The 27,739-nt window shown below is 42.9% G+C and overlaps 1 protein-coding gene across 14 annotated transcripts in view; it reads left to right on the plus strand.

The window, feature by feature from the left end:
* The window catches only part of NRCAM (neuronal cell adhesion molecule), a 282,635-nt gene that overhangs the window by 238,165 nt on the left and 16,731 nt on the right, over positions 1-27,739 (plus strand). For 6 of the 14 annotated variants that reach the window (XM_078442572.2, XM_078442567.2, XM_078442562.2 and 3 more), the window contains 13 exons: positions 1,454-1,620; positions 1,713-1,860; positions 3,873-3,997; positions 4,445-4,474; positions 6,301-6,402; positions 10,564-10,761; positions 10,878-10,948; positions 12,355-12,580; positions 12,953-13,068; positions 15,013-15,220; positions 17,627-17,749; positions 18,383-18,559; positions 19,612-19,647. In XM_078442572.2, coding sequence (XP_078298698.1) covers positions 1,454-1,620; positions 1,713-1,860; positions 3,873-3,997; positions 4,445-4,474; positions 6,301-6,402; positions 10,564-10,761; positions 10,878-10,948; positions 12,355-12,580; positions 12,953-13,068; positions 15,013-15,220; positions 17,627-17,749; positions 18,383-18,559; positions 19,612-19,647 — 1,727 coding nt within the window. The remainder of the gene's footprint in view (positions 1-1,453; positions 1,621-1,712; positions 1,861-3,872; positions 3,998-4,444; positions 4,475-6,300; positions 6,403-10,563; positions 10,762-10,877; positions 10,949-12,354; positions 12,581-12,952; positions 13,069-15,012; positions 15,221-17,626; positions 17,750-18,382; positions 18,560-19,611; positions 19,648-27,739) is intronic. The other 8 variants (XM_078442563.2, XM_078442565.2, XM_078442571.2 and 5 more) reach the window with 3 other exon arrangements.

The raw sequence follows: 27,739 nt of genomic DNA on the forward strand, positions 1-27,739 counted from the left end.
TGGGAGAGTGAGTGAGAGCAGGGGAGGGGCAGAGGAAGGAGAGAGAGAATCCTAAGCAGTCTCCATACCCAGTGCAGGCCCGATGTGGGGCTCCATCTCATAACCCTGGGATCATGATCTGAGCCGAAATCAAGAGTTAGACGCTTAACTGAGCCACCCAGGCACCCGTCTATTTGTTTTTAATATTTACATTTGCTGAAGCCTTCAAATCTCTCTGTGTGTTGGATTTTCATTTAGTCAGAGAACGGACAGTGCAGATTCCATCATACTATTATTATGAAATTCATTCATAAACAGGTATAACTACTTGCTGTGTGCTAAATGCCTAACACATGTCCAGTCTGTTTAGCAGCACACTTTGTCAACCACAGAGGTATCTGGAAATGCATTTTTTTAGGTTTATTTTTTTATTTATTTTGAGAAAGAGAGACAAAGTGGGGGAGGGGCAGAGAGAGAGGGAGATAGAATCCCAAACTGTCAGCACAGAGCGACGCGGGGTTTGAACTTACAAACCATGAGATCATGACCTGAGGTGAAGTCAAGAAGTGGACGCTTAACCGACTGAGCCACCCAGGTGCCCCTGGAAATGTATTTTTTAAAAATTGAAGGTCCTCCCGTATGTTACAATGCCACGGACATCACCTGGGACTTCACAAGGAATGCCGGCTGGAGAGCTGGTTGGGGACATTCCTTGATAATAGAATATCATTTGGGGTCAGAGAGAGGTCCTATAAGCTCAAAAACAGAATTCATTCCCCAGTGTTCATTTTTAGTGCCCCTCCCACCCGAGCTTCCTGATTTGGATCCATCCACTCTCACTGGTATCCTTTTACTGGTGTCCTGGTGAGGTCACGCTTAGCTTAGGTTGACTTTGCCTCACCCCTTTTATCAGTCCCCACTTCTGTCTGACAATAGCCTGGAAGTTGAATGGACACATACTTTGCATACATGCTCTATTGTCTTTCTTCCCTGAATAAGTTCTTACTGATAAGAATCAAAAGTCTCTTTAGAATTCAAATCAAATATCTTCCAATCGAGATCACTTTAGAATTGTAGCCTGTAGACGGGCTTACAGATAAGTCCCAGTAGGGAGGAGATGTCCGAAAGCTCAGTCTTCATTTTGCCTGTTTTATCGTCTATTTAGAGGTAGAATAGATAGTGATGTATTTATGAAATATGAATCTCTGATACTGAAAATTAGAATTTGAGTATTTTGCGTTGTCACCCTAATGCTTCCACACCATTTCTCATTAAATCTTCCCGTTTTACATCCTGCCTTACATTGACCCCACTGACTTACAGGCAAGCAATTCCGAATGTCTTGTGCAGATTCCAAACGTCTCTGAACTTGATACTATGCAGACCATCATGTGTTGATCTTGAATGTAGCATTTTATGTCTGACTTCAAATTATGATTTTTTTATTCCCTTTGTGATACTCTCTGTAATGAAGGTTCAAGGGAGCTAAGGGTAGTGCGCTCCGTGACGATATTTATGTTTTGCATGAAAATGGAACTTTGGAAATTCCTGTGGCCCAAAAGGACAGTACAGGAACTTACACGTGTGTTGCAAGGAATAAATTAGGAATGGCAAAGAATGAAGTTCACTTAGAAATCAAAGGTAAGGCAGAGGTGATGAAGCTTTTTCACATATTATGTGGCTTTGAGCAAATTCTTCAGCTCTGGCGATGGATAACGGAAGTTAAATTTCAGATCCAACCAGGATCATTAAGCAGCCTGAATATGCAGTAGTGCAAAGAGGGAGCACGGTGTCCTTTGAATGCAAAGTGAAACACGATCACACCTTGACCCTCACCATCACGTGGCTGAAGGACAACGGTGAGCTGCCCAGTGACGGAAGGTATTTGAAGACCATTTCTTTCCTTTCTCTTCTTCGTCTCTTTAAGCGGCTTTGAACTAAAGGTTTATTGTAGAGTGACTTAGCAGAGATGTTTCTAAAGTGTCTGAAATCTGCTCTCTCCAAGAAAAAAAAAAAAAAAATACATTTTTCTCCCCGCCGCAAGATGCTTGGACCTAAGAAGGCATCAAGTTATTGAAATAGAGAATGTTTGTTGTATTTTTGCGTGTTGGTCTCCTGGGCAATTCAGGACAGGAAAAACCTTTCAGGCCTTGGATAACTTCCATTGTCTTCTACTGTGTGCAGTGAAGTCTCGACAGATGTTTTCATTACCATTCTACAAATAAGCAGAAATACGATCGCTTTAATCAGCAGAGTGTGTCTAAATCCTTGTCAGTATTTTAAAGGACACTGGTTTTTATGTGGAGAGGGAATTTTCTTTTGCTTTCACCTAAAGCCAGTAGAAAGAGAAGGGGTTGGGGGGAAACCCACAGGTATCTAAAAGAGCCTGAGCAGTCCTTGAGCCTGGAATGAAATCAGACTCATACCTGTCTTCCTGGTGAAGCGTCAATTTGACAGAATGGGTGCTGAGCTGACTCTGTGAATCCTAGCTGGCCCAGGGGCCACAAGCATCGCCCCCTACGGGAAGAAATGCTGTGTGCTGGTGGGAATGCTTTCTGTGGTTTGCTTGCAAATGTGCCCAAACAGTGCCTGTCGCTTAATGGCCCCCCCAAAAAAACCAGGTGGCCTTCTCTTCTATACCCAGAATTTCCATGTAATTCTATGCTTCCAGCTGGCCAGTTTTATTTGTGGAATCTGAGTTGCTAAAGATGAGAAGAAAGTAGGAGGAAATGACTGTCGAGTTAAGCTGGCTAAAGTTTTAACTTGGAAATTCCTTGCAAAGACAGTTAATGATTTATGGAGCCTCCTTAAAATCATGCATGAATCCAATTTACATGGATTTTTGACCTACTAATTTCTCATGCCAGCTAGTAACCTCTAGAGAACTCTTCATGGTGCTTGTTGATCTCAGTCTCCCTATTTCTTGTGATAAAGTCGATACCATTCTTGGCTTTTATTTTCTCCTATGAGAGTTTATGCATGTGGCAAAAATGGCAGAAAATTTCTTCGGTAAGTGATAAATTATTTTTTTAGTATTTATTTATTTTGAGAGAAAGAGAGAGAGCACAAGTGGGGGAGGGGCAGAGAATGAGAGAGAGAGAGAGAGAGAGAGAGAGAGAGAGTCCCAAGCAGGCTTCACACTGTCAGCGCAGAGCCTGATGTAAGGCTCGATCTCACAAACCGTGAGAAATCAAGAGTCAGATGCTCAATTGACTGAGCCACCCCGGCACCCCAATAAAGTATTTAAAAATACACACTTTGTTAGAAATGGAGCTGGATGGGTGGTGTTTGAATGTTTCTTAGCAGCAGAAGCCGCAGGAAAGCCCACTAGTAAGGGTAACTGCAGCTGCCCCCACCTCACCTCTGGGTGCCCCTGGTCTTTAAGGAAGTGCCTAAAACTGCAGAAGGGTGCTTGATAAGCCTTCAGACCAGACAACTTGACATCCCTTCCAACCCAGGGTTCTAATCCCCTCTGTCTTCCAACTTTAAGCTTTATCAAAGTGATACATATTTTTTGGATTTTTGCTCTAATGAGCTGCAAATCTATATCATCTTTCTCTCTTTGTTAAAAATATTTATTTATTTATTTTGAGGGAGAGAGAGAGCATGAGCAGGGAATGGGGAGAGAGAAGAGACAAAGAATCCCAAGCAGGCTCCACACTGTCAGCACGCACCGTCAGCACAGAGCCCAATGCGGGGCTCGATCCCGCGAACCGTGGGATCATGACCTGAGCTGAAATCCAGAGTCAGATGCTCAACCACCTGAGCCACCCAGCCGCCCCATCTTTCTCTGTTTTCCACTTCACAGAGCCTCTTCCGTGCCGGCAACGCAACCATCCGTCGTGTGTGGCTGGATGTCCGTTTCAGCTGCTCTGAACGTGTTTTCTTTGCAGGTTCACTGTTGACAAGGACCATTTGGAGGTAGCTGATGTGAGGGACAGCGATGGTGGGGCCTACACATGTGTGGCCAACACAACTCTAGACATGGTCTCCGCCAGTGCTGTGCTTAGCGTCGTCGGTAAGAGTGGGGACACACAGGGCACCACTGCTGCCCCGTGTTAGGCTGGAAGGACTCAGTAGTAAATGTTTGCTTGATATAGTGTCACAGTTGTGTGGGTCAGTTAAATATGTACATTTTTCTTCTTTGAAAGATGCCTTGAAGGCAGTAATTTCAGTATAAATATACCAATGTAGCGGCGCTGGAATAAAATGATGCTTGCGCATATTAGTGATACTTTTATAAGAAAATTGGGTGAAATAATGTACTTCTATTTAAAATTGAAGGACCTCCCCTCACCCCCCCCGCCAAGTTGTGACTGCATGTTTATGGATGCTGTGTCCCACAGCTAAGCGCACAGCTTAGCGTTAGAATCTGAATCATGTTCAGTCTTTGTCTTCTTGTGCTATCTTATATCTTTCCATTCCTAATTTTGATTAAAATCCTTTATATTAATGTCCTTTCTAGCTCCTACTCCAACTCCAGCTCCTATTTACGGTAAACTAATATGAGTCTTCTTTCTCTATTTTCTGTCAAACAAGTCCACATTTGCAAAAAAAAAAAAAAAAAAAAAAAAAAAAAATTTCTTTTCTCTATCACATCATTGTGTTTCTTTAAGGAAAAGTGCTCTGTCTGGTGTTCTGGTGCATTCCCCATTCACTGCTATGAATCATTTCTTCATGATAGCTCTGGAATGTCTCACTGAATGTATTACTGCTCACATCTAAATATTTCATGTGTTGTTCTTTTTTTAAAAAAAAATTTTTAACATCCAGTTTTTAAACATTTTTTTTGAATGTTTATTTATTTTTGAGAGAGAGACAGAGACAGAGCATGAGCAGAAGAGGGGCAGAGAGAGAGGGAGACACAGAATCTGAAGTAGGCTCCAGGCTGTGAGCTTTCGACACAGAGCCCGACACGGGGCTCGAACCCGTGAACCGTGAGATCCTGAGCTGAGCCAAAGTCAGATGCTCAACCGACTGAGCCACCCAGGCTCCCCTTTCATGTGTTATTCTAAAGTCATCTCAATTGATAGAAGTCCCTCTTTGATATGATTCCCTTGTAAAGTAGCATAGTGCTTTTTCAAAAGCTGCCATCCACGTTTTACAGAATGAAAAAAAATATCTCAAATACCATTCCACAAATTAGGTTTTCATTTCCGTCTACTGCAAGTTGTTTTGGAAACATAAATGTTTTGGGATTCCATATTTGAGAAATTTTCATAGGAAAACAATGGCTGTTTGGAACAACATTTGACTATTGTCTTAGAGAAAACCAACTCACTGTGTTTAAGAAACATAAATCACTAAAGGAGGACCAACATGAAGGCACTTCCAAGTTGTGTGATTTTTCCGAGTCTGGAAAATAAATCAGAAATTATTTCCAGAACTCTTTTTGATTATAAAGAACCCTCATCTTTAGTCAGCATATAAATACAAAAATTAATTTTACAGCATAAACTCAGCTGGATTTCACAGAGTATCCTTAGTTATGCTGTAGAACTGCCCTTGGTAGACATTTACTGTTTCTTTACTGGTAGGAAAGCAGTGCCCATAGTTTTATGGCCTCTGGTTCCCCAAGGGCTACAATCACGCCCAAGAGCAAGGTCAGGAAAGAGCCCAGAGGGGAATGTAAATTCTCTGGATCTCGGAAGTACCTTTAGAAGAAACGGACATGCTTCTGGGACACCTTCGTCCAACAGGTGTCTGTACCCTAGTGTTCTCTGAGGGTAAACACACCGTGTCCCCATGTGCCCAACCACTGTAGTGAGTATCTGCATGAGGTACACATGCTGAGGGCTACTTACAGAGCAGCAATCTTAGAATTCCCTTAAAAACATAAATATTCTCCAGGAGCTCCAAAATCGATCACTTCCTGCGTTTCCGAAAGAACATTTAAGCCTTCTTAATCAGCAGTCCCTGTGCTTGCCTGTATTTGTGTTTCAGCATTTGCCGTTCTCTGTTTCCCATTTATTAGAAATTAAGCTTCAGTGTTATTTTTTCTGTCTGCGCTCCTTCATGTTTATGAGAAGACACACCGAGGGTGCTGGTGAACCACGTAGGCCCTCCCCACTGGTTTTGGTCACACGTGATTCGGTTTCATTGGGAAAAGAAGCAAGCAGAACTCATTGATGGGTTGTCCTGGGTGTGCTTGTGTGTTCCCAGCAACCTCGGCTGTTGGCACTTCATTTCCATTGCATGCTCCTTGACCGTTAAGTGTGCTGTGTCTTTAAGATGCACCCCCTGTGAATGGTGTTACAAGTAAGTAAAAGACAACCTCATAAGGATGGATGGCTAACCGTGGTGTGTATGTTCGGTCTACAGATGTCCCAAATCCTCCCTTTGATTTAGAATTGACGGATCAACTCGACAAAAGTGTTCAGCTGTCGTGGACCCCAGGCGATGACAACAATAGCCCTATTATAGGTATGTGGTGTCATTTTCTTTGTCACTGGTCAATTTCACGACCATTTCTGAAGTACTTTATCACGTGTGATTGAAATTCCTTATGGAGATATTTGCTGGCATTCTCTGCTTCATTACTAATAGAACAGAAACCTTTATTTATAGCTCCCCTCTCTTCAGAGCCTGAGTTATTCCTGGTTACAGCTTCTGGTAGAAGACGTTACTTAATTGCTGATGATGTTAACTAACTAAGCAAATACACTTTCATTTTGTGTACGAGATCCAAAAGAATCACCGTAAATTTGGGGCGCCTGGGTGGCTCAGTGGGTTAAGCGTCCGACTTCGGCTCACGTCATGATCTCACAGTTTGTGAGGTTCGAGCCCTGCATTGGGCTCTGTGCTGACGACTCGGAGCCTGGAGCCTGCTTCAGATTCTGTGTCTCTATCTCTGCCCCCCCACTCACACTCTTTCTCTGTCTCTCTCAAAAATAAATAAACATTAAAAAAAAAGAAGAATCACCATAAATTTCCACCATAGTAGGAAGATGTACGCTACTCATTTTGCCTATTAATGTGGGAGAAAAAGGTAGGAGGACCAGGCACCGTCCTGCCAGTGTGCATATTAGGAAACTGAGATTTGGTGAGTAAAGTGACTTTTTAGACCCACAGTTGGTAACAGAGCTGGGTGTGGACATTAAGTCCATCACCTTCCAGTACGGGCCTCTTTCTTCCCATCAGCCCCTGCTACGAAGAGGCTCATTCCACAGTGTCCAATCCTCGCCGTGATGATGCTAGCCTAGAGAGTTAAAGTCAAAGGAGGAGCCACACTATAAGGACACTGGAAGAACTTAATAAAATTAGACTCTAGATGTGTTTAGAAGTTTTAGAACTGAAGAGATACTTCAGAGAGTATCACAGTCCTGTGATATATTATTACCTTCAGGTATATGCTGCAGGAAAACTAAATTCCTTTCTGATGACTACCCCCAGATTACTCTGAAATGATGTGAGTGTTGACGTATTGCACCTGCTGGTAAAACAGACTATTTCCAGTGCAATTCAACAGAAGCCTCCTCTCTATCTTGTGTTATTTAATGGTGTTCCTTTCTCAACTGAGTTTTTAGTCCTTGACCAGAACACTCATCCTTCATGCTGAGTCTTCCAGTTATTTAAATACAGTAGCTGGATTTAGCCACTTAGGATGCTTGCAGACTCTTTGTACCAATGTTAAAGTGAGACCATTAGATTTCAAAGCATTTCTACTCTTTCATTCATCCACTCATTCATTCATTCAATAGATATTGATTGACTGCCTATTATGAATCAGGCACTGTTTTACAACAACATAGTCAAAAATCTCTGCCCATATGGAGCTTGTATTTTAGCAGAGGGGACAGAAATGATGTAAAATTAATAATATATATCATGTTGGATATAATATGATTGTATGTGTACGTACCTATGTAAAATGTAATACACATTGTATATGTGTATGTATATACACACACATATATATGTATAGAACACACACACACACACACACACACACACTACTCAGACCTTCCTTCAGGAAAGAACCTGCCACAAGGAGTGTTGACATCAGGCTCCTTCAGCTGCACCTTCCCCAAGGATCTGCTTCAGTATGCATGAGAGGTCTTCCTGAGCTGCTGCAGCAACCAAGGGGTGGACTGTGAACCGTGCAGGTCTTGCAGGCCGTTGTAAGGGCTGGGAAGTCATGGGAGGGAGTTAAGTAGAGGAGTGGAGTGAATCATGGTGGCTCTTCTACTGAAGATGGTCTCTAGAAGAACAAGAGGGGATGCAGGGAGACATGTAGGACTGCAGTTCTCCATGAAGTACCCTGTAGAACCTCAGCAAACTCAGAGGGTGCCTCGGGGTATTTTTTTAAATTTTTGATTTTTAAATTTTGATGTTTAAAAAACACAGGGCGCCTGGGTGGATCAGTCGGTTGAGCCTCCGACTCTTGATTTTGGCTCAGGTCATGATCCCAGGGTCATGGGATCGAGCCCCATGTCAGGCTCCATGCTAAGCATGGAGCTTGCTTCAGATTCTCTCTCTCTCTTTCCCTCTGCCCCTCCCCAACTTGCTCACTCTCGAAGATAAAAATAAATCAATTTAAAAAACACAGTCACATGTGTTACACACCACATGAAATACTAGCTTGGGGCCGCCTACAGTTCCAACATGATATTGCTGTATCATATTGTGATGATGCCATATATGCAAAGCCTTTATCGCTGTGGTAAAAAGCCAGTACCACGTGAAAATCAGTGTGTAACAGAAAATGAGGAAGGTGGTGACCAGTCTCTTCACAAGGTTCGAGAAGTCACGCAATGCCGAATGGGTTAAGTTGTTAAGACATGAATATTTACGAAGCTGTATAGACCTAATGACTTGCCTGGAAACGCTAGATATTTCTTTTGGCCTAAGGGAACCGTGAAGAAAATTACTGAGACACTAAGTGCACTATGAACTGAGGAAATTTGGGAATTCGTGAGTTGGGAGGTTATGGAATGATTCACACAAGAGATAATGGTGGCTTGGCATAGGCCAAGAGGATGGAGGTGCTGAAAAATGGTCAGATTTTGCATGTTCTAAAGGTACAGCCAACAAAACTACTGAAACTATGAAGGGAGAGGATCCAAACTGGACTTCAGGGTTTTGACCTGAGTTTTCACTGCCACTTGGGGAGGAGAATCAGGATCACTCTTGGTCGTAAACAGTTTGTCATGCTATAATAGAGAAACAAGTGGAGTTGTTGAGTCAATGAACTATCTGTCCAAGTCTACAGTTCAGGGGAGGGAGAGTGGCTGCCCATATAAATGGCACCAGTTCATGAGACTGGAGATCACCAGCAAGCCAATGGAGATTGAAAGGAAAACTTGAGCTACTTAGCTTCAGAGAACTGCGACACACAACATTTCTACTTCGTGCTTGTATCTGTAATTCAGATCATGGCGCATGGCACATTTGTAGGCAATTAATAAATATCTAAATACCGATTTTTTTTACCAGGGTAGAACATGTACATGCCACAAAATTTTAGCAAATGCAAAAGGAAAGGATATGCACTTAAAAGTAAGTCTTCTGCACCCCTCTGATTCCCCGTTTCTCCATGATACTGATGCCATCAGTGTGGGTACTCTGAGGGGCAGTACACGTATAGTCAAACATATATGTATGTGTATGTGTTACGGTAAATCTTTGTGCTCTTACATAAGTGTCCCACACCTTTCTATACCCTACTTGGTTACACTTAACTGTGTATTTTAGAAATCATCCCATTTCAGTGGCAAATGGAGTACCCCCGTTCATTTTTTACAGTTGCAGATTATTCCATTGTGTGGATGCACCATAATTTATTTGATCAGAGTCCTATTGGTGAACGTTTAAGGTTTTGCACTTATGTTGTTTCAACAGCAAACAGTGCCACAATGTGGATTCTTTTTCATGTGTCTGTGAGCATATGCATGAGTACATTCATTCAAAATAAATTGCTAGGAGTACAGTCTCTCAATCAAAGGATATCAGAGTTGAATATTGTGAGATATTCTAGATTGTCCTCTACAGAAGTTGTGCCGATTTACATTCCCGGAACCAAAGTATGAGAATGCTTGTTTCCCTGTGTAATAGTCAACAAAGTCTGTTAAACTTTTGATTACTGCCTATCTGTTTAGTGGAAAGTGATCTCTCACTATATTTATTTTAAATTTTTTTAATGTTTCTTTATTTTTTTGGGGGGGAGAGGCAGAGAGAGAGGCAGACACAGAACCCAAAGCAGGCTCCAGGCTCTGAGCTGTCAGCACAGAGCCTGACACAGGGCTCGGACCCACAAATTGTGAGATCATGACCTGACCATCTTTCCATATACTTAAACTTTCCAAAGGATGTATAGACCACTTCTAAATAGTTTTAAGTAACTAAATTAAGCATGCTGGAGAAAGAATACCAAATATTATTGGTTATTGGGTATTGAGGATAATGATAGAATTCTTAAATCAAACTATTCTAATGGAATTTTTCTTGAAAGGGAAGTAACTCATGTTCAGCTACTCTTGTTAGATTGTCCTGTCCATTGTCCTAGCAACCTACCGTTGCATGACTGACCTCATTATCTTGGGTTCTGTGTGTGTGTGTGTGTGTGTGTGTATGTATTGTGGCCAGAATTCATCATTGAATATGAAGACGCAATGCATGAGGCAGGACTGTGGCACCACCAAACCAAGGTTTCTGGAATGCAGACCACAGCCCAGCTGAAGCTGTCACCTTATGTGAACTACTCCTTCAGAGTGATGGCGGTGAACAGCCTCGGGAGGAGCCTGCCCAGTGAGCCATCTGAACAGTATTTGACTAAAGCTGCAGGTAGGTAAAGGCGGGGGGGGGGGGGGGTGCCTTCTGTGATGGGAAATAAAATAGGAAACCTTTCCACTGTTTGAGAAAGACTGAAGCTTACACATATGTGACTGCTTAACTTCTAGAACCAGATACAAATCCCACGGCTGTGGAAGGACTAGGATCCGAGCCTGATAATTTGGTGATTACCTGGAAGGTGAGCTCACCATGAAGTCTTCAGCTTTCCTTGGTGTATTTTAGAGTGAAAGAAAAAAAGTTGTTTTTAAACAATGTCTATATTGAAATCCCATATCACCCATTTTGGGGAAAAATATTTATTTAAGAAACATTATTGTGTCGTAGTTAAAGGCTTGATTCTTGGAGCCAGAACGAATGGGCACAAATCCCAGCTTTGTCACTTACTAACTGTGTGACTCTAAGCCAGTTGCTTACCATCTCCATTGTGTATCTGTATCGTGGGACTAGTAATAGAACCAACCTCATACAATTGAAGGAGTTAATACATGTAAAGCCCTTAGAACTGTGCCTAGCACAAATGTGTGCTCAATAAATGCTAGCTCGTATCATCATCATCATAGAGAAGCATCTAGAAGACGTGTACCAAGTTATTCCCAGTACTCAACGTCTCCTTCTGCTGCTGGTTGTTGTTGTTGTTGTTGTTGTTGTTGTTCTTCTTCTTCTTCTTCTTCTTCTTTTTCTCCTTCTTCTTCTTCTTCTTCTTCTTCTTCTTCTTCTTCTTCTTCTATCTCTCTCTCTCTTTTGGTTTATCTATATTTTCTGGACTTCAAAAATTAACGTATATTCACTTGTGTGATTTTAAAACTTAACTTTGGTAGACCCATGCAGGCACACCTATATGTATACGTACTTGTACATTTATATACATACAGACATGACAGGATAGACTGACACGCCAACTTTTTTTTTTTTAAGATTTTATTTTTAAGTAATCTCTACACCCAACGTGGGACTCAAACCCATAATCCTGAGATTAAGAGTCACACGCTCCTCCCACTGAGTTAGCCAGGTGCCCAGACAAACCAACATTTTTTCGTTTGTTTTTTTTTTAATGAAGAAAGAAGTAGTTCACCAGTTTCAGTCTCTTAAGTAAAATAAACAATTATGGGCTGTCACACAAACAGGAATAGATGAAGGAAACTATTAAGTTGTCCACCCTTGACTGTAGAGCCAGAGTTTAAGAGGCTTATGTGGTATTTACTACTTCAAGACAGAAATTAAAAAGCTTTGTGGGGCACCTGGGTGGCTCAGTTGGTTAAGCATCTGATTCTTGATCTCAGCTTGGGTCTTGATCTTAGGGTCTTGAGTTCAAGCTCCATGTTGGGCTACACCCTAGGCGTGAAGCCTACTTAAAAAAAAAAAAAAAGAAAGAAAGAAAAGAAATTAAGAACCTTTGAAATGTTGATCCCAAACAAACTTTGAATCTCATCATGAATAAAAAAAAAGATAAAAGATCCCTGGAGAATATTGTTAATAGCTTGGGTTTTAGTGTTTCAGTTTAAGTCTGGGAATTGAATTTTGTGTTCCGGGAAAAGGTTGCACAGTCTGTTTTAAAAGCTCTGATTTATTTGGCTTTTCTTGTAGCCCTTGAATGGTTTCGAATCTAATGGGCCGGGCCTCCAATACAAAGTTAGCTGGCGCCAGAAAGATGGCGATGATGAATGGGCGTCAGTGGTTGTGGCGAACGTATCCAAATATATTGTCTCAGGCACACCGACCTTTGTTCCATACTTGATAAAAGTGCAGGCCCTGAATGATGTGGGGTTTGCTCCAGAGCCGGCTGTGGTCAGGGGCCATTCCGGAGAAGACCGTAAGTGTTTGATGCTATTTCGTTTATACTTTCATTTATACCAGTGAAACAGACTTACCAAGGGGCAAGCCAAGACGATTTTCAGAGGGCACTTAGATTGAGAGGGACGGAGGCAGCAACGGTTTTGCTCCACATTCCTGAATTTAAACAGCCTGCTATGTAAAAAGTAGGTTCAGAATGTTAAGCGTCGCTATTTTAGAAAGGTATATTATTCTCACCAAGTCAAATGAACAGGTATCAAATGAACTCTCAGTCCTTGATAACCCAGAGACTAGGGCTGGGTCACACTTCAAGCCAAAATTGTTTGGGGCATTTTTGCATGAAATTCAAAATAACACTGATACTTCTACCCCCTGTCCTGTTTTTCCCTAGTCCCAATGGTGGCTCCCGGAAATGTGCGTGTAAATGTGGTGAACAGTACCTTAGCTGAGGTGCACTGGGACCCAGTACCTCCGAAAAGTATCCGAGGACACCTGCAAGGCTATCGGGCAAGTCAAGGCCGATTTTTTGCACTCTTTCCGTAGGAACAGGCCATCGGCTGGTGCCTGGTGCACTTCTCTTGGTCTGAGGCCTTGAGACTTCTGGTTTATCCCTTCAGGCAGGGCCATATCTAAGGACCCCAGCTATAGCAGAAGCAAAACCTCAATGCATCCAAAGTGAAAAAAAAAAAAAGGTGTTCTCCCCTTTTCCCATAGGTGATCTCAAATCCTTCCAACCATTAACATAGGGGCAAAATGGGGGAAACTAAAGTTTAAGAAACTAAAATACAATGAAATGCACCTAGCTTTAAAACAATACTGACTGGGGTGCCTGACTGGCTCAGTCAGTTGAGCACGCGACCCTTGATTTTGGCTCAGGTCATGATCCCACAGTTCGTGAGTTTGAGCCCTGCATGTGCCTGCTTATGATTCTCTCTCTCCCTCTCTCTGCCCCTCCCCCCCTTTCAAAATAAATAAATAAATTTTAAAATAATAATAATACTGACTACACATGTCAAACACACTAAATTGTCCAGAAAATAATGTAGGCACATTTTAAAAAAATTTTTTTAATGTTTTATTTACTTTTGAGAGAGAGAGTGTGTGAGTGCATGGGGCATGGGAGCAGAGAGGGAGACACAGAATCTGAAGCAGGGTCCAGGCTCTGAGCTGTCAGCACAGAGCCCGATGTGGGGCTCGAACCCATGAAATGGTGAGATCATCACCTGAGCTGAAACCAAGAGTCTGACGCTTTACTGACCGAGCCACCCAGGTGCCACTAGGCACATTTTTTAAAAAGCACTCAGATTATACTTAAAAATCATGTAGTCCCAGCTGGGTCATTCTCACTAACATCAGTTATCTTTGTTCTTGGGAGGCACAGAAAAATTGATTCATAAAGGTTTTTGATAGGTAGGAGAAAAACTGGCCTCTAGAGATCACTATTTGCACTGAATTTTGGGTTTGCCAGATTCTGTATATATGTTGACTTCTCCTGAAAATGGCTTTAAACTTTTAAGAAGAATTTGAGAGGACTTAATAAATAATTCTGGATTTTTAACCACAGTTAATCAACCCTTGGCTTAGCCATCTCTCCAAAATCTGTGCCTGCCATTTAATACCAAACAACAAAAAATGTATTTTTTTTCGTGTTTATTTTTGAGAGAGAGAGAGAGAGAGCACAAGTGGGGAGGGGCAGAGAGAGAGGGAGACACAGAATCCAAAGCAGGCTCCAGGCTCCGAGCTGTCAGCACAGAGTCCAACCCTGAGCTCGAACTCATGAACCGTGAGATCATGACCTGAGCCCAAGTTGGATGCTTAACTGACTGAGCCACTCAGGTGCCCCTAAAAAAAAGTATTTTTAAGTGAGTCAGTTTGACATAGTGATAAAGGCCTAGACTTGGGAGTAGAGGATCCACTATGGCTTTTGATTGCCCTGTGGCTGGGGACAAGCCACTCAGTTGTCCAGGGTTCATCTGTGCTAAAGGAATAATAATAAAAGCTTTGCTGTGGCTTTGAGGTTTAAATTAAATGATATATTGCACATGAAGTTGTATTCTGGGCAAGTATGTAAACATTGGGCAGTAATTTTTACTTTCAGCATATTTTATACAAGTAAGCCGCTTCAGTCCTTCTATCATCTTCCTTTATCTTATGTTCTAGAAAGAACTGGGCGGGTATTGTGCTGTTCCACTTATTTCCCTTAGACACCTCCCACCAAGCAGTATATAGCCCAGGCTGCATCACATATTCTCGATGCAGTTTCCCACGTTATCTCTGGGCTTCCACTGTCTTGCTTCATAATCAATGTCTATTGGTTTTGCCAGGAATCAAGTTCTAAAATGCACCAGGGAAATCCTCTAGGGCACAACCATCAGACTTCAGTTTCATGAGCAGGAGGAATCTCGTTTGCCCGGTTCTGCCTGTCCCTGACTTCTGTTCTTGCTCTTTCAGATTTACTACTGGAAGGCACAGGAGGGTTCACTTAAGAGAAACAGACGCCACATCGAGAAAAAGATCCTCACTTTCCAGGACAGCAAGACACACGGCATGTTGCCCGGGCTGGAGCCTTTCAGCCACTACGCACTGAACGTGCGAGTGGTCAACGGGAAAGGGGAGGGCCCAGCCAGCCCCGACAGAGTCTTTAATACTCCAGAAGGAGGTAGGGGGCGGTCGCGTCTCTGAGCTTCTAGAACATATGGTGCATCCTGAGAGCCTCTGCACGACAGAAGAGGCCCCACAAAGCTGGCATAGTGTCCACTCCTAGGTGGCCTGAGGGTCCTTGGAAGGCTTCCCAGTACAAAGTGTTCCTCCAAATCCCCTCTCCTGCCTGAAAGTTTTCTCCACCCTTAGCCCCACTGTCAGAAACCTTGCTAATTTGATGTTGGTTGGGGTCATTAACTTCCTGACCTGAAGTGAGTTATGTAACTTCTGTAAGCCTCTGTTACTTCATCTGAAAAGTATGAGAACTCATGTAAGAACCTAAAACACCTGGCAAGAAAAATAATTCTGTAAGTCGTGGTTTACTTACTTCCCCAGGGCGCCTTCATAGTTTATGCCAACTTCGAGCTGAGTTATGGGGCGCCTGGGTGGCTCAGTCGGTTAAGCGTCTGACTTTGGCTCAGGTCATGATCTCACAGCTGGTGAGTTCGAGCCCCGCATCGGGCTCTGTGTGGACAGCTCAGAGCCCGGAGCCTGCTTCGGATTCTGTGTCTCCCTCTGTCTATGCCTCTCCCCCACTCGTGCTCTGTTTCTCAGTCTTTCGAAAATAAACAAACATTAAAAGAGAAAAAATTTGAAGTTGAGCCGAGTTAGAAGCCTTGACAAAATGCGTTGGGAAGACAAGGAAAAGCATGGCAAGAAGGGGCAAAGGGAGGAGGAGGGAGGATCAAATATCCATTGATTCAGGGGTGGGACATGAGGAGTTTGGATACAGGGACATGGGAGCCTGGTGAATGAGGGAGAGGGGGACAGGAGAGTAAGAAAGATAGGGATCATGCATTTGAATTTTGCTTCAAGCCCGTATTAAAAATGGATTCCTTAGCTCTTTTAGATAAAAGCAGTTTACAGGCAAACCCATTCTGGCTCCTGGTTGAAAGGCTCATGATGTTGGCACCTTCCCAGCATTCTCTGAGGGCCATCCTGTGTCCAAGCTCCCATCTTGTTACAATTGCCTGTCCTTGGTTGGACTCATTGCTCCCTAGAGGTTAAAGACTCCTTCCTCTCTAGGCTTTTACTAGTGAGACCTCACGCGGCAATTAGAGATGGTTCAGGGAAGGTGTCATAGTAGCGATGACCGGTGAATTAAAGGCTAAGGAAGAGAGAAGGTCTTGTGTCCATAGACACAATGGTGTGAAACAGCGTGTCTCCTTAAGGAACTGCAAGTTGTGTATCCAGTAATGGTGAGAAAAGAGAGGAAGGTCAGCCAAGGAGGACTCGTATCATATTAACCTGTAAGCCAGAGGCTCTTAACCTGAAGACTACAGTCTCTTGGGGGTCAACGAATGGGTTTAAGGAGCTCCGAGAACCCCCTCGTTTTATATACAGTATGTGTTTATTTTTCTGGGGAGAGTTTTTGGCTGTCATCAGATTCTGAAAGGGGTGCCTTGGGGAAGCTTAGAACTGTGTGCCAGGAACCTTCTAGGCCCAGGCAAAGGCCACTGAAGGCTGGCAGAGAGGAGAGCAGGGAATGGATGTGGTCGACCTGTACGAGGTGGAACTGACAGGATGTGGTATCCCAGGAGATGGAAGAAATGAGGCAGAGGGAGAGATTCAGGGTGACTCCTTGGTTTCAAGGGAGAGACTTGGTTCCAAGTCGGGGAGAGACAGTGGTGCCATTACCGGACCTAGGGAAGAGGGTGGGCATGTAGAGGAGGTAGCGACCGTGAGGGAGAGCTGCCTCCGTTTGTCATCCTCAGGAGGAAGTGAGAGAGAGGACCAGGCATGTTTCCTCTGGTAATTTGCCAGCCTCTGCCACAGGGAACCTGGGGGCCTTCCCAGCGCTAAGGGTCTGCCAGCTGTGTGGCTTCTGCCCATCGCCATGACATTCTGGGCGTCTGTCAGCTCTCCGGGTGAGAACCGCTCTGCACCTGGGCAGGCTGGCTCATGCCCAGAGCCCAGCAGGCAGGGTGTCCTGGCTGCTTGGAGACACCTGGTTTGTTGGAGAAAAACAGCCCTTAATAGCCCAGAACGCAGCTGCATCTACTCAAAGGTCTGGTCAGAATAGTTTGACTCAGCCACCCGTTTTGCTTTTATTAAGACACCATTCATGAGACAATTTCCGTCCCCTTTAAAAATACTAGTTCGGATCCATCGAGAGGCAAAGCCTGTATGTATTGCGGAGGATGGTTTTAAGGAGCTTCAGTGGAAATGACGAGAAAAAAGAGGAAGAGAATAGCTGAACGGGTTCTCGTCACAGGTTTCTGTGAGTGTGTTTTGGGCAGGATTGGGAACAAGAGTGAGTTACAGAAAACCTTGGGGAATGGTGTGAATATGGTACACTATGTCATTTTAACACATTTTGACACCTTCACAAACCCTCTCGTTGATTCCGTGTTCTCACTGTAAGTCCCCAGTGCTCCGTCCTCTTTGAAGATTGTTAACCCGACACTAGACTCCCTCACTTTGGAATGGGACCCACCGAGCCGCCCGAATGGCATTTTGACTGAATACACCTTAAAGTATCAGCCAAGTAAGTTATTGGGAGAAGGGAAAGGGGGGAATATGGCTTAAAAAAGGAAAACAGAAAAGTAACTGTTTCCTTAAAATACAAACTGGTTATTTCTTTAATGCTGCACAATATATACGTACATACACCTTCCACTGGTATTCCAGAAGGAACTTCATTCACATCATACTTTTTAAAGACGCATACGCTATTGAAAATCAAGCAACCTGCAGAATGATACAGACCTTTGAGGGTGGGGTGGATGCTAGGTAGGTATTGTCTATAATTAGAAAACAGTAAAAAAAAAAAAAAAAGGGTAGAAAGGAAAAAAAGGGGTTCCTTTAGTACAAGGCCTCTGCAGATGAGGTTTGGGCTTATCAATACATGATTCCACCTGCCAACTTACAAAATAAAGAAACGCTATTGCAACTTAGCTGTCAAATTCCCCTAGCTTCTAAGCCGATGGGGAATATATTTCCCCCTGTTCTGCCATATTAGAGGAGCTGTAAGCGGCTGAGTTATGTCAGGCAAAGAATAAATAGGATCACAAAAGTCAGTGTAATCCAAGTTTGGCATTTTTGGTTGGCACATTTATTGATAATACTATTCCTACAGAACTTCACGGGGAATGCACTTTTTCTTATTTCTTCTTGCCAGTCAACAGCACGCACGAGTTAGGCCCACTGGTGGATCTGAAAATTCCTGCCAACAAGACGCGCTGGACTTTAAAAAATTTAAATTTCAGCACTCGGTATAAGTTTTATTTCTATGCGCAAACAGCAGCAGGATCGGGGAGTCAAATCACAGAGGAAGCAGTGACAACTGTGGATGAAGGTAAGCTGGGTATGTATAACGTTCATGTCACTGTGAGTGTCACGAGATAAAAATCTGTGACCTAAGTGGACGCCTTCTTCCTTCTTCCCACGGAGTATCTATCTTTCCCAACTAATGCAGACACCTGTTTGTGATTTCTCACCCTGACATCTGTACAATCAGTTATTTAATTCCTATGAGGATAACTATTTGATATTTGTTTCCCACGTCTGTGTGAAATTTTTAAACTTAGGTTGAAATGTCATTACAGCATTTTGCCACACATGAATTCAAAGTTCAAGGCCATGTTCTTTCCTGTCTACAACTTTGCATATATACGTACACGCGCATGCACATACACATACATGTGACATACAGATATGTGCACCCACTGACATACACATCTGTATACAAATAAATAAATGTAATTCTAGTTCTGGTCTTGATTTGCCAGAAAATAATCTTCTAGGCCACATAACAATTTAGATTGTCTAGCAAGGAATATGAAACAGTTATTCAATAGCACGTTTATTTTGTGTTTGAGCGTGGGACTTTGTATTCCGGTGTGCCATCTGGTCCAAAGAAGGCAAAATGGTCCCATTAGAGTCTCTAGAAAAGGAATTAATGCTTCCTTTCATATTTTAAAATATTATTTTGAAAAAAACAAAAAAAAAAGATGAGATTCAGTGAAAATTACTAAAAACATTATAAAAGATTTTCTGATTTTTGCACGTCTCTAAATTATAGAATTCCTTAAGGGTGATGTATTGGATCATCTTCCATAGCATGAGGAAATGATGTTTCTACCCAAACATTGGTTTGAAGTCCCCGTTAAGACTTGTTACATAATAGACAGATATGAATAATGCGCCTTAAGTTGTGTGTGGATTTGATTACTGGGTAAGCTCGGGGACACCAACGTATCTCTGTCCCGTGTACCTGACATGGTACACTTCATTCTCCTTGCATGCTTTGGCATTTTAATGAGTGTTTTTATATCGCTTTACATGCTCATGGGTGTGTTACCTCTAACTATATAGTGTCCTGTTTTTTTCTGTTTCCCTTCATTAAAGCTGGTATTCTTCCGCCTGATGTAGGTGCAGGCAAAGGTAAAATAATTCATCTGCATGACTTTATACATGTGTGAAATTTGCAATGTTAAACATGGCGAAGTGCAGCATGGGTTAAAAAAAATGATATAAAATGAGCTTTGAAACACCAAATGGAAGAGAAGGTCTTAGAAGATCTTGGCTTTAAAATTAATATCTAGCTTTGTTTACAAGTAGAAAGCCACACACTGAATTCTACTTACACTGTTTCTCAAGACCTATCCCTGGTCCAAACCCTGATCTTAGCTTCTAACAATATGACCGTGGCTGGGTTGGATGGGACCCAAACTGGGCATTGTCGCAAATCCTCCGTGTGGCCACACCACAGGTTCAGGGTTCAGAAATATTAGTCCTGTAGTGGAAACAGCCTGTAAGAACTCAGATCGACCGAGCTGCCCATTCTCACCTGATTTAGCTCTGCTCTGTATAGACACCGCGTACACGTGGCTGACCTTACACTACACCGTCCATTTGGACACCTTCTAACTGGCCTGGGAACCACAGTCTCCGACCACCAGGGCTTGCTCCGACCAAGTCCTCCGGTCAAGCCCGCATGCTCCATTCCATCCTGTCTTCACCAAACTGCACGAGTCTCTTCCCCCTGGGGGATAGCCAACCTGTACTTTTGTTCTTCTCCGTTTCTCTCAGCTGTCTGGGTGAGAAAGGTTTGTTGGGAGAGCGGGACTCGAATGCCCTGTGATAGGTCTTCCACATGAGGCGGTTCCAAAGATGCCTCAGTCTTTGGCCCTTGGTTATTGGTTGATCTGTTAGCTTTTCTTTTCTTTTTTTTTTAAGTTTTTCGTATTTATTTTGAGAGAGAATGTGTGCGCATGCACGTGGGGGAGGGGCTGAGAGAGCGGGAGAGAGAGAATCCCAAGCAGACTCTGTGCTGTCGAGCAGAGCCCAATGGGCCCAGTGGGGCTTGATCTCGTGACCATGAAATCATGACGTGAGCTGAAATCAAGAGTCAGATGCTTAACCAACAGAGCCACCCAGGCACCTCGATCTGTTAGGTTTTTAATGAGCCCGGAGTCCCTGCCACAGGGCACGGTAATCACGTGGCATCCCCTGGCCAGGGCTTGTCTTGGACTTTGACACACTTGAGTACAAATAGGGAAGAAGGAGACCAAGAGAAATAAGTGCTCTGCCTGAAAATACTCAGGTCTTGTAAGCGTAGGCCTGATACAGATCTCCCGTGTTGGCAGAAATTCGCTTATATTTGTAGCCTTGGTAAATTGTAAAAAGTAGATCAGATAGAGGTTGGAGTGACTGAATAAGAACTGTAGCCATTTTCAGTAATCTTAATAATGTCGTACGTGTGATTTTAGACTTGAAAGAACAAGGTCGTAAAAATTCAAATGTCCACAACACCGTAGAAAGACGGAGCTCTCTCTTTTACACGTTAGGGGCGCCTTGCCTGGGACCGTTACATATCAATTAAAATCCTTGGTTGTGTTATAATAATTCTCTGCTGTGTTCCCCCGGTAACCTTCCATTGAAGCATTCCAGAGAAAGCCTGGCCTCTCTCCCCAGGCAGGGGACGTGCCCCTGGGGTTCCGCCTGGAGCCAGTAGCTGAGTAATTGTGCTATAACAGGGCTGTCTGGGAGGCTTAGTTTTCCACTGACTTGCCAAGTTAGAAGAGGGGATGAATTCCCGGGAGGTGGCCGGGGGGGGGGGGGGGGGGGAGGGATTACTCACTGATGTTAATGAATTAAAACCAATTAAAAGAAATTTTTATTAAAATCATTTAGGCTTGGGGCTCCTGGGTGGCTCAGTCGGTTAAGCGTCTGACTTCGGCTCAGGTCCTGATCTCGCGGTACGTGAGTTCGAGCCCAACGTGGGGCTCTGTGCTGACAGCTCGGAGCCTGGAGCCTGCTTCTGATTCTGTGTCTCCCTCTTTCTCTGCCCCTCCCCCGCTCATGCTCTGTCTCTGCTCTGTCTCTCAAAAATGAATAAACATTAAAAAAAAATTTTTTTTTAATCATTTAGGCTCTACCATTTAGTGTTACTAACTCGAATTGCGAGTTACTGAGGATTATAGAGTTGAGCAAAAATGCAGTGTCAGAACGATCATGATGCCCCTAATGTTGAAATCTGATGTACCTCAGATAAAAAGAGAAATAGTGCTTAAATATTTTTTTAAAACCCGCACCTAACATGATTTTCTGCCTTGTTTCTTTTAATAGTGCGCTAGTAAGTAAACATTGCTTGCCTAAAGGGATGGCATTTGCCATAAGACTTTCAACTGTTCAAGAATAATTTTTATCCTGGGCTCCCCTTCCTTAAAAATATTTTTTTTCAATCGAAGCATGAATTCTATTCTCTTTCTGTTCCTTCTCCATGCAGGTTAGATAGTCCCTGCGAGGAGAGAAATGAAGGTTCTCTATGATCCTTCTAAATTTTAGTATTTTTATGTGTGTTTTAGTTTTTACCTTAAAAACAGATGAAAAACAGTAAGAGAGGAACCGCTGAGAAAAAACATGCATGACGTCCTCCACAGTTGGACACATCAGCCTCTACTGCTTTTAGTTCACCTCTGATTAAAGGGGAAAAGAGATGCCTCTGGGTTTACTTTTTTTTTTTTTAATTTCCTTACAGATTTTAAGAGATGTTAATGAAACCCAAGCCTACAAATATATAATTACAAAAGGATTACTTAAACCGAGAAGTAGAGTCCGGGATAATACAGTTAGCTCTGCTAACGCCATAGTGACCCTTTCCCTCAACAACCCTTAATTTGAACATGGACACACTCTTGAGATCTTTAGGAGTCCTTTATGTGGCTCTGTGTCCTTATTTGGGTGAAGCCTTCAGTGTCTGTATAAGAGTTATTATTGGTTCGCTGTGTCTGTTCAATTTCTGTGTCCTTTTAAAGGGACAACTTCTGTGTCCCTTTTAAGTAGTTCTGGGACCTGGGATTCTAGGAAATAGATCTGTGAAGGCATCTATAGAAATGAGCCAAAAACACACAGATAATGGATTTGAGTTCTGGTCTCAGTGTTGCTGATGGATGGACACGACTTTATCCATAGCCTTTTACTTTCTCACCCTCAGGACCAGTCATCAGAACACTTTTGTGAGGGAACTAGTTGGGGTACGGGAATAGGGAGAGACTAACTGGCAGGTCAGGAACCGAACGTGATTCTTGATATAATTAGCAGCCGACTGTGGTCAGTCAGTTAGGACTGAACAGCGTTGGGCACCGGGGAGCTGGTGACCAGTCCTCTCTGTGGTCAGACTCCCCCTGAATAATTACACCAGAGTTGGTCCCACCACAACCAGTGAAGTCAAGCAACAAGCTAAAGAATAAACAAAAATCAGGTTTATCGTTTGGCCTGAACAACAACAACAGAAGGATGATATAAAAGGTTCAATCAGTTCAACAGCTGATGTCTGTCTGGCGCATAAAAGGCACCAGCCTTTTTGAAGGCACTGTGTAGGTTAGTAAGATGGGTCTTGCCTTTGATATGCTGAAAATCTGGCAGGTGAGACTAACAATTAAAAAAAAAGATATGACACTCCTACTCCTTTGGCTGGCATGTCAAGGAAGTTGATGAGTGGAGAGTAAAAGCAAGGAGCGTTGGAATTTCTGCACTAAAAGTACAATATCTTCTCTGAAGATCAGCTAAGTGGGGGCGCCTGGGTGGCTCAGTCGGTTAAGCGTCCAACTTAGGCTCAGGTCATGATCTCACGGTTCATGAGTTCGAGCCCTGCGTCAGGCTCTGTGCAGACAGCTCAGAGCCTGGAGCCTGCTTTGGATTCTGTGTCTCCTTCTCTCTCTGCTCTTCCCCTGCTCACACTCTGTCTGTCTCTCTCTCTCTCAAAAATAAACATTAAAAAAAAATTTTTTTAAGAACAAGCTAAATGCTCTTCTGTTGCAAGTATCTCACTGTGGTTCTGCCTTGACACCTTCAATAAATACACCAAGGCTAAATTCATCAGTTCCGTGATTCCAAATTTTTTTTAAGAAATTAATGTTTTGGGGGCGCCTGGGTGGCGCAGTCGGTTAAGCGTCCGACTTCAGCCAGGTCACGATCTCGCGGTCCGTGAGTTCGAGCCCCGCGTCAGGCTCTGGGCTGATGGCTCGGAGCCTGGAGCCTGTTTCCGATTCTGTGTCTCCCTCTCTCTCTGCCCCTCCCCCGTTCATGCTCTGTCTCTCTCTGTCCCAAAAATAAATAAAAAACGTTGAAAAAAAAAAAATTTAAAAAAAAAAAAAAAAAAAAAAAAAAAGAAATTAATGTTTTGCCTGGGATCTTTGTCACTGATGTTTTACATCCATGTTCGTATTTACTGTGTCTGGTGATGGATCATATTCCTATCATTCTATATTCCTTTAAGAGGAAAATCTCTCAGAGACAGAGGGAGACACAGCATCCAAAGCAGGCTTCAGGCTCTGAGCTGTCAGCACAGAGCCTGACGCAGGGCTCGAACTCATGAACCGTGAGATCATGACCTGAGCCAAAGTCGGACGCTTAACCAACTGAGCCACCCAGTCACCCCAAGCATGTAAACTTTTATGTTGAATATGATGTAGCTGGCAGTGAGAAACAATTTCATTACCCAGTTGTGAATTTGAGCAGCTTATTTTAAGAGATTAAGGAAATTTTAAGGATTTCCTGTGGATCGTTCTGAAAGATAACTTGATCCAATTAAATAAATCATAATTATCTAAAAAAATTGTAGTGAACTGAATAACCAAACTACATATTTTATACGTAGCTAGGAGTCTCTTTTGTTCATGTCGGTAAAAACCAAGGGACATGATACATTCCATTGCATATGTTGTTTTCATACCATGGCGCTTAAAACTGTTCTATACCCACAACATGTAAACAAGAGTAATATAGCGAAAGTTATACCTGTAAGTACAAGTAGAAAAGAAGAAAAGTTTTTTCAAATTGGACCTTAACGAAGCAGCAGTCAAACTGACTTAAAAGTAGTCATTTTGCCCTACTGCGCGACAGAATTTTATCAGAAATTGCAGAACATTTACATTTGGAGGGAGCACCCATTATGTTTCACTATTTAATGTATTCCCAAATCAGGTGCTCTACTTACATCTTGGTCACGCCCACCAGGAGACGGGGCCACTTTAATTTTCAGCAGGTGATGAAAACCCATGCCCCCACCCCGGTGCATCGTGCTGTGTACGTGATAAATTGGGTGGCCAGTGAGCATTTGTGACAACAAGTGGAATGTTGTCCAGCTTTCTGTTTAGGCCTTTATCATGCAAGTAAATATGTTTAGAAATAACTATTTCTTTAGGAATGGTTTTGAAGGTGAGAGGTTTGAATTGATAACTTAGATAAATTTGAAGGCATTTAAGTTCACCAAGAGATTCATCTTGTGAGCCTTAAAACACAATTCTTTCCATAGTTCACTTAAACTTGTTAAGGTATAACAATTCTTTTTATAAACATCGTTAGAGAAACTCAGTAGTTTCATAAGGCAAAGTGCAGATAAAGAAAAAGATTTAATTATAGTGGGAATGGGGGCACCTGGCTGGCTCAGTCGGTTGAGCGTCTGGCTTCAGCTCAGGTCATGATCTCGCAATCTGTGAGTTCGAGCCCCCGTCGGGCTCAGTGCTCACAGCTCAGAGCCTGGAGCCTGCTTCGGATTCTGTGTCTCCCTCTCTGTCTCTGCCTCTCCCTTGCTTGGGCTCTCTCTCTCTCTCTCTCTCTCTCTCTCAAAGAATAAATAAACATTAAAAAATAAAACTTACAGTGGAAATATATACAATTATGCAGTCTGGATATCTGCTCAAGTTTTCTTTGAGGGTATTTTCATGTGTTCTTTCATTTTAATTGATTTATTTGACATGACTAGATTTATAATACCCTAAAATGATAAACCTAAGCATCCTCGGTTTTTGGTTTTAGCATATAAAGAATTTTCCTTTCTTGAAGCATTGAGTGATTTCCAGTTCTTTAAGATATTTAAATTAGTTGTTTTTGCAAACGTCCCATAGGCAAAGAGGAATGAAGGAAGGAAGAAATTGTAAATGGTTCTCAGAGCTTCTTTGGGGTAAAGGGTCTAATGCCAGGAACATATCCAGTTTGAGTTGGTACTGAGGGGTCTCTGGTTTTGTGAGTCGAGAGGATGTGTTTGAGACCAGCCCGGGTGAGGCGTGTGCCATGCTCACTGTGGCTCATACTCAAGTGTGATGCCACGGGGCGTTCCACTTGGAAACAGGGGGCCAGTGGGGTTGTGTTATGCATAGGGCCGTGCATGTCTTTGTGTGGGGCACAATTGGGTTGGGAGTTTGGGTTTTTAATCATCTTTGGCTCTTTATATCTAATGAATGACAGAATTGAGCAGATCACCTTCTAGTCACAGTATAGACAAAAACCCTTACAAAAACAGAGGGAAAAATGACTCTTCACCTACTTTATTTAGGTAATTCAATTTTTGACATCTTTACACATGTAAATTTTCCCTTGGAATTAGGACAGAATTTTTGAAACGCTTTTCAAGCTAAAATAACTCGCTGATGGAGTCACAATTTTTTATGTCAAGGGGGACTGGAATCCAGCAGAATCCTGCAGTCTGACTAGGCAACTGATGTGAAGATGATCGCACTTGAATAGAATAAGAAATTGTTCAAATCGTGCGTTTCATTGTTACCACACCAAATTTGACTGCATAATTTTCGTTATTGGAATGGTATCCTGATACACCAGAAACGATTGAAGTTTCTAAAATAAAGAAAATGTTCATGTGCGATGCAAGAATATTCATATTAATGCATAAGATGAAAAACAATCCCTGCTTGCTTAAAGAAGGGCTGTGTGGCACACGCTCGCTTAGTGATTAATCATCCGTAGTATTTACGCTCAGTCGCTTGGTGCGTTCTTGAGGAGATGCTGCCTTTGCTGTAGAACCCATAGGCAAAATGCATTTTGTGCATGTCTTTTGTTACACGAGCATTATGATTTTTAAAGTCATGGGGCGCCTGGGTGGCTCAGTCAGTTAAGCGTCTGACTTGGACTCAGGTCGTGATCTCACCGTTCCTGAGTTCGAGCCCCGCGTCGGGCTTTGTGCTGACAGCTCAGAGCCTGGAGCCTGCTTGGGATCCTGTGTCTCCCCCTCTCTCTGCCCCTCCCCCACTCACGCTCTGTGTCTCTCTCTCTCTCTTTCTCAAAAATGAATGAACATTAAAAAAGGTTTTTTTAAAGTCATGTATCATTTATAAGATCTATAATCACGAGTGGCTTTAAAAAAAGAAATCAAAGGTAATATTCGGCAGCTTATTAAACTACACTTTAAATTATTTATGAGCAAAGATCATAACATTTAAAGAAAGAGAAAGCCATGCTTCTGCTATTCTGTTCCTTGCATTTTTGTAAAGACCTTGTGTAAAGAGCTCTAGGAAAGTGGTGCATGAAACTGAAAAGAGGACTATCCATTCACAGTTATTATTATGGGTGTTTTTTTTGTTATCGATGTCTTTTAACTTCAAAATACCGAAAGCTCAAGGAGACGTTTTGTTCGTTTATGGCTAGAATACATAATACATAATACATGATAATAGTAACAGCCTAGCGTTTAGTCACCTCGGATCTACACCGGGCGACTGGTTCTCATGGCTTTTCTCATTCACTTCTTCACCACAGTCCTGTGAGGTGGGCGGGGTGAGTACCCACTGACACGTCAGGTCACTGGAGTGTCACCCGGCTGGGACGTGGAAGAACTGGGGTTCGAGGCTCAGCCTTCCAGTGCTGGAGGAGAGGCTCTCACTCCACCCACGTCCAGGGTCACAGGGGCCCACGCCCCAAGGGAGACAGGCGGAAATGACCACTTTGTTTGGCACTTGCCACGTCTGTCCAGCTATTCCGGACCCCTGAAGACGCCGATGTACTCCCAGCTTGCGGCTAGCTAGAACGAGATGCCACCTGTGACATCAGATTGTGGCGTTTTTTTTTTTGTCCTTGTATAGGACAGAAGGCAAACCCTTGAGAAAACAATATTTTTTTTCTCCAGTGTTGCTATACGTACAATTCCAGCTGCAGCTGGCGGGTAGTTCAAGGTGAACCGTCATAACGGGTGGGCCATTGTTGTGTGCCAGCAGTGGAGAGATAGGAGAAGGCCACG

The sequence above is a fragment of the Panthera onca genome, chromosome A2 (genome assembly GCF_046562875.1).
Source record: "Panthera onca isolate mPanOnc1 chromosome A2, mPanOnc1 haplotype 2, whole genome shotgun sequence".
Classification (NCBI taxonomy): Eukaryota; Metazoa; Chordata; class Mammalia; order Carnivora; family Felidae; genus Panthera; species Panthera onca.